Source organism: Mytilus galloprovincialis, chromosome 2 (assembly GCF_965363235.1).
Source record: "Mytilus galloprovincialis chromosome 2, xbMytGall1.hap1.1, whole genome shotgun sequence".
NCBI lineage: Eukaryota > Metazoa > Mollusca > Bivalvia > Mytilida > Mytilidae > Mytilus > Mytilus galloprovincialis.
In genome coordinates, this window is record NC_134839.1 from 102,170,717 (window position 1) to 102,177,809 (window position 7,093).

At 33.1% G+C, this 7,093-nt stretch overlaps 1 protein-coding gene across 1 annotated transcript; it reads left to right on the forward strand.

Moving 5' to 3' along the window:
- The first annotated feature begins 5,026 nt into the window (after positions 1-5,026).
- LOC143062588 (uncharacterized) lies at positions 5,027-7,093 on the forward strand. The gene has a single exon (XM_076234251.1). It carries the CDS (start codon positions 5,027-5,029, stop codon positions 7,091-7,093), a length of 2,067 nt encoding a protein of 688 aa, XP_076090366.1.

Consider the following 7,093-nt stretch of genomic DNA (forward strand, 5'->3'; position numbering starts at 1 on the left):
TCAATGTAGCGAGAAATTCCCGCACCAGGAGGCGTCCCTCAGCTGGCCCCTAAACAAATATATACTAGTCCAGTGATAATGAACGCCAAACCAATTTCCAAATTGTACACAAGAAACTAAAATTAAAATAATACAAGACTAACAAAGGCCAGAGGCTCCTGACTTGGGACAGGCGCAAAAATGCGGCGGGGTTAAACATGTTTGTGAGATCTCAACCCTCCCCCTATACCTCTAACCAATGTAGAAAAGTAAACGCATAACAATACGCACATTAAAATTCAGTTCAAGAGAAGTTCGAGTCTGATGTCAGAAGATGTAACCAAAGAAAATAAACAAAATGACAATAATACATAAATAACAACAGACTACTAGCAGTTAACTGACATGCCAGCTCCAGACTTCAATTAAACTGACTGAAAGATTATGATTTCATCATATGAACATCAGGCACAATCCTTCCCGTTAGGGGTTTAGTATCATATCATCATAACATATATGAGAAGAACATAACCCGTGTCATGCCAACAACTGTTTTTAGAATAAATGTGTTTAGTTCCGATGCAAAGACATTATCAGTGACTCAATATTAACGCCAAAATATGCAATCTTTAATGACTTGACAACAGTATCGTAATTATATCCCTTCTTAATAAGTCTATTCAAAGGTTTTGTAAGTTTCTGAGGTGAATACTGACACCTTTGTGCTTTATAAAGAATATTTCCATAAAAAATTGGATGTGAAATACCTGAACGTATTAGAAGTCTGCATGTTGAGCTATATTTACGAATGATGTCTTTATACCGATGATAAAATTTAGCAAATGAGTAATACATAAATTTCTCTCGTTAAAATCTAAAACATTGTTACATACACGAGCGAATCGTACAAGTTGAGATATATAAACACCGTAAGATGGTGACAAGGGAACGTCACCATCTAAAAACGGATAATTAACGATAGGAAATGAAAAATCATCCCTTTTATCATAAATTTTAGTATTCAGCTTTCCATTAGTGATATAGATATCAAGATCGAGAAAAGGGCAGTGGTCATTGTTAGTATTAGCTTTATTTAAAGTAAGTTCAACAGGATAAATTTCATTAATATACATACTGAAGTCGTCATTATTGAGAGCCAAAAGATCATCCAAATATCTAAAAGTATTATTAAATTTGTTTATCAGATGTTGTTTCGATGGGTCTTTGCTTATTTTTGTCATAAATTGTAACTCATAACAATACAAAAACAGGTCCGCAATAAGTGGTGCACAGTTAGTCCCCATTGGAATTCCGATAATCTGACGATATACGGAATCCCCAAAGCGAACAAAAATGTTATCTAGTAAAAATTCAAGGGCATATATAGTATCAAAGCATGTCCAATTAACATAGTTTTTTTGTTTATTGCTACTAAAAAATGACCTAAAAGAGTTTGAACATATATATTCACATTCTGATTTTTTGAATGCCCATTTAATTAGGTGTGCGAATTTTTTCTTAATGAGAATGTGAGGCAATGTGGTATACAGGGTAGAAAAATCAAAACTTTGAACAGATTCAAAATCACCAATATAAGCATGCAATTTATCAAGTACTTCCAACGAGTTCTTGACACTCCAAAAGTAATTTATTCCACTATTTTCGAAGGCCTTATTTGAACAATTTATTATCAGGTTTTTAATTGTACCAAGTGTGCTGGTAAGAAGAATAGACAATTTAGTAGTTGAACAATGGCTTGAAGACGAAATAAATCTATATTTGTAAGGGGTTTTGTGTAGCTTCGGAAGCCAATACATAGTTGGGACTTTCATTGTATTTGGCTCTGCTTGTAAAGCGGTGGCTAAAAGTTTATGTTTGTTACAGATTTCGTTTTCTGAAAATGGAGTCAGTTGGAATGTTGGTGAATTGGTGATTTCCTTTTTCAGAACCTCAATGTAAAATTTACGTCAAACAATAATAATATTATTAGCAGCTTTATCGGCCGGGACAAAAACAAATACCTTGGCTAGTTCTTTTAGTTTATGTTTGATACGAGAAATAGGTTTATTGTGGTTATTGTTAATAATAAAATGTTCTTTAAAATGTTGAATACGTATATCAACTATCTTCATTACTGAATTAGAAAAAGAGTCCAAAGATTTTTTTGTCAGCTTTTTCCCGTTTTATCCATTTCATACAGTAAGTATGGAGTGAGTCGTGGATGATATTACGACACTCATTCCAATTAATAATTGACGGGGGACGATATTTAGGTCCTTTACTGAGGAATGATTTTAACTCTCGGTCTTGAACGATGTTAAGATCTCCTGTTATAACATGGGAAATGGGTCCATAAATATATTCGGAATTACTGCAATTACATGAAGTAGGTATATTTTCACTGATATTAACATCTTTACACAATTGACTATAATTAAACACAAATTTCCGGGTAGATTTCTTGTAAATATAACAAATAAGAGGTAGCTCAGTATTGTCAAAATATCCAGGAATTTGTTCTTTAACAGAATGGTCGTTAAATATACCGGCAATATTTACAAAATCAAAGCCTTTATTAACATACTTAATTTTAATAAAATGTTTTTTATGATCTTCAGGGCGATCAATTTTGGGAAATAATTTAGAATAACAATATGCCATAATAATTTGAACAATACAATGTATTTACCGGATTACCACATGTGGAGCAGGATCTGTTTACCCTTCTGGAGCACCTGAGATCACCCCTAGTTATTGGTGGGGCTAGTGATGCTCAAGTCTTTAGTTTTCTATGTTGTGTCTTCTTTACTATTATTTGTCTGTTTGTGTTTTTATTTTTAGCCATGGCGGTGTCACTTTATTTTCGATCTTTGAGTTTGACGGTCCCTCTGGTCGGTTCCAAACCATTTTCTATAAATCATTCTGACGGATTCAATTTTTGTCGAGCTGTATAGTAGGGGCACAACCATCAAAATTCAAAGGGGGTGTATTTTGTCAGTCAGATTTTTCAATTTTAGCACAAAGCACACACATTTTTTTTATAGTTTTCAACGCTACCAATATTTTTTTTTCAAACTTAAGGTATTGGGAAAAGCTGGATTCCTAACTATATACAATTATGAAAGACAAAACTACTCTGATAATTATTGGAATTACAACAATGGCTATTCAGGACAGTATAGAGATACTCAACCTTATTATAACTATCATCATAATTGGCAACAAGGACACAATGAAGACTCTTCGTCGTACCAAAATACAGAGATTACTCACAACATTTGTACAGACAATCTTATTGAGATACAACCTACAAATGTTCACACGTCTACAATAAACTCAAAACCTGTGAATACTCAGCACACAACGTATTGTGACAAAAACAAGCTGCCAAAGTTCAATTGCAACTTAGAGAAAGTGAATAGAAATTCTCAGAATAGTGAAAAGCATACAAACCAATCGCAAACTCAAAATTCTGAACATTATTTTTCTGCCATTGGACAGCCACTATATTTTCATCCAACTCCTCAACAAACTCATTTTTTACAACTGGCCAGCCTCAACCCCAGCAGATACAAAGAACCGAACTTGTACATAATGAGAAAGATGTAAATACTTGTACATATGAGACTCTGAATATTTTAGATTTTAATTGTAAAAATATCTTAACCTGTGGCCCGTTTTTTAAAGAAACAGAAAGTGATGTTGACATTTTTCTTTTACAAGAACATTGGTTATTTGATTGCCAGTTACCTCTACTAAATGAAATCAATGATAAATTTACTGGAGTTGGCAAAGCTGTTGATACATTGGACCCAATTCCCCCTATTCAAATGCCTAGGGGCTATGGTGGCACTGCTATTTTATGGGAAAAAAAAGAATTAGACACTCTTATAACACCTTTAACCATAGGAAATGAGAGGATACAAGGAATTGAAATATCTGGTGAACCCAATCTTATCATACTTTCTGTATATTTGCCTTGTAAAGGTACTTCTGACCATATAGATGTATTTCAAGACTGCATAGCTCTTCTAAATGAAATAGTCTGCACCTACAAACTTACTCATCAAATTATTATAGGTGGTGATCTTAATGAAGATATCATAAATGGTCCATCCTCACAAAGAAAGGCCTCCTTTACTGAATTTATGGAAGATCATTCTTTAGAAACAAAATTTACTGGCAGCACATTTATACACTCTAATGGCCATGATACCACAGCTATTGACTATTTTCTATACCAGAATTCATATAAACATTCTGTTCTTGAAATCAAGAAACTAGACATAGGTGCTAATGTCTCAGACCATTATCCAATTAAAATGGTCCTTCAACATCGCCGTTATTTAATTCAGCAAAACTCACTGAATGATTTTTTAAAACCAAAGATTAACTGGGATAGAATTGATAAGGAAAAGTATGAAAACAACATCAACTCCAAACTCTCAAATAAGAACTCAGAAATTAAATCTGTTGAAGACATAACCAATGCATTTACTCAACTCAATGAAATCATTAAACAGTCTACTCAAGCTCTGATCCCAACTAGAAAAATTGGCAGGAAAAGACCAAAACTGCAAGTTATGAATGAAGAAATTAAAGTCGCTCTCAAAAACAAAAAGATTGCATTTTTTAAATGGAAAATTAATGGTAGACCGAAAGAGACTGATAATTTATATTTGAAAGATAAAAAACAAACAACACATGCTTTAAGAAAAGAATGTAGACTGGAAGTTGCTAAAAGAAGGCTATGTGAACGTCAAAAATTGGTTGATGCTAAACAGCGGATCGTAAAATGTTCCACAAGATCATTAAAAATCAAAGAGGAAAATTATCAAAGTTTATTGACCAGTTAAATGTCGATGATGAGATATTTTATAATGAAGATATAATAGAGGGCTGGAGTACACATTTCCATCAACTGGTAAAGAAAATACCAAATCCTAATTATGACAATGAATATCTTGAGTTGATTGAAAATGAAGCTAAAATTATAATAGACATTTGTAAACAGCGTTTCAAACATTGCCCAATAACAAACAAAGAAATGGAAAAAGCAATATCTGATTTAAATAGAAATAAAGCAGTTGACTACTTTGGCATTAATGCAGAAAACATCATACATGGTGGAAAACAACTTCAACAATATTTACAATTACTTTTTGATAAATCATTTGAATTTGGCTGCATATCTGACATTCTCAAAATTGGAATATTGTTCCCAGTATATAAGAATAAGGGTGATATTAAAAGTGCTAAAAACTACCGTGGTATTACCGTCACTCCAACATACTCCAAGCTTATAGAGAAAATAATCAAGATAAGGGAGAATCCAGTTATCCTGAAAAATCAGAATCCACTCCAAAGAGGATTTACAGAAAACACCACCCCTCTATTATGTGAACTTATGATCGAAGAGTTTGAACGTGAGAGCAAAGATTTAAAACTTCCAACATATATAGCCCTTTTAGATGGTAAATCTGCATTTGATGTAGTTGTTCATTCAAATTTAATACGGAGATTATATCAAGCCGGTATTTCAGACCAATCTATAATATTAATAGATAGCTTGTATAAAAATGCAACTTCATGCGTAAAATGGAGAAACAACACTTCACAGATCTTTGAGATAGAACAGGGTGTACGACAGGGTGGAGCTATTAGCGCTGATTTATATAAACTATATGTTAATCCGCTATTGAATATTCTAAGTGGAACAGGACTGGGTGGACATATAGGTGACATTGGATGCTGTGCCCCAACTTGTGCTGATGATGTAGCCATAATTTCAAACAACCCTATGGAACTTCAAATGTTGATAGACATTGCTGCCAACTTCAGTAAGAGAGAGGGCTACACGTTGCAACCAACAAAAAGTGTAGTCATACCAATTAGTACCTCTACTAAATCTATTGAAATCGATGAAAACTATTGGAACATCAATAAAAATCCGATGCCAGTTGTAGAACATTCCACACACATTGGAATACAAAAATGTCAAAAAAATTCTGCAAAACTTACTGCTGAGGAAAACATGAAAAAAGCAAGACGATCACTTTATAGTCTTATGGGTACAGGTCTACATGGAAAGAATGGTTTGGATCCTGGAACAGCTATAACGATCCTATATACTTATGTCATGCCTATTTTAACCTATGGCCTTGAAATCTTACTTCCATCTGGCCGTATTTTGGATTCTATACATCAATTCCATAAGAAAATGATAAAACAAATACTGTCATTAGCCAAAAATACAGCTGATCCTGCGGTATACATTTTAAGTGGATCTCTACCTATGGAGGCTGAACTACATCTCAAAGCATTATCTCTATACGGAAATATTACAAGAGCAGATAGATCTACCATTGAATGGAGACTAGCAGAAAGACAACTACATTTAAAGACAAACCAAAGTAATAGTTGGTTCATCCAAATCAAGAAAATATGTTTGAAATATGACATTTTGGGCTGTCAGGATTTTTTAAATAACCCTTTAGGAAAATTGCAATGGAAAAGTTTAATCACCAAAAAAATACATACCTATTGGAATGACAAAATTAATAAAGAATCAGAGAAATACTCCAGCTTAAAATACATATCTGGTGAATATATGGCAAAAAGAATACATCCAATTCTTACAACAAATACATCAAATTGTAGAGACATAATCAAATTACCCATTAGGACCAGATTTGCAACTGGCAATTACATCTTACAGACAAATAGAGCAAAATTTAATCAAAATGATGTATCTGCCGTCTGCAGAGTTTGCGGTAAAGAGGATGAAACCATTTCACATTTTCTGATTTCATGTACACCTTTAGAAACTGAAAGAATGTCTCTCTTGAAATCTCTCCGGGAACAATATATCAAAGTGCTAGAACTACTAAACATTAATATGCATGATATAGATGTAGACTTCATCCATGTTATTATCAATCCATATCATCTAGTAAATTATTGTGGTACCTCTCTAACCAGTGAACTTTGTGCTTTTATTAACATCCATATAGAGCCTGCTTGTAGAACATTAATATATAAGCTTCATTTACACAGATACAAACTTTTAAATTTAGATCAGAAAAGATCTAGAAAAAATAATTTAAGATCATAG

Bases quoted from the DNA above. Each gene is read 5' to 3' on its own strand.
- LOC143062588 (XM_076234251.1), top strand. From the start codon at position 5,027: ATGGAAAAAGCAATATCTGATTTAAATAGAAATAAAGCAGTTGACTAC.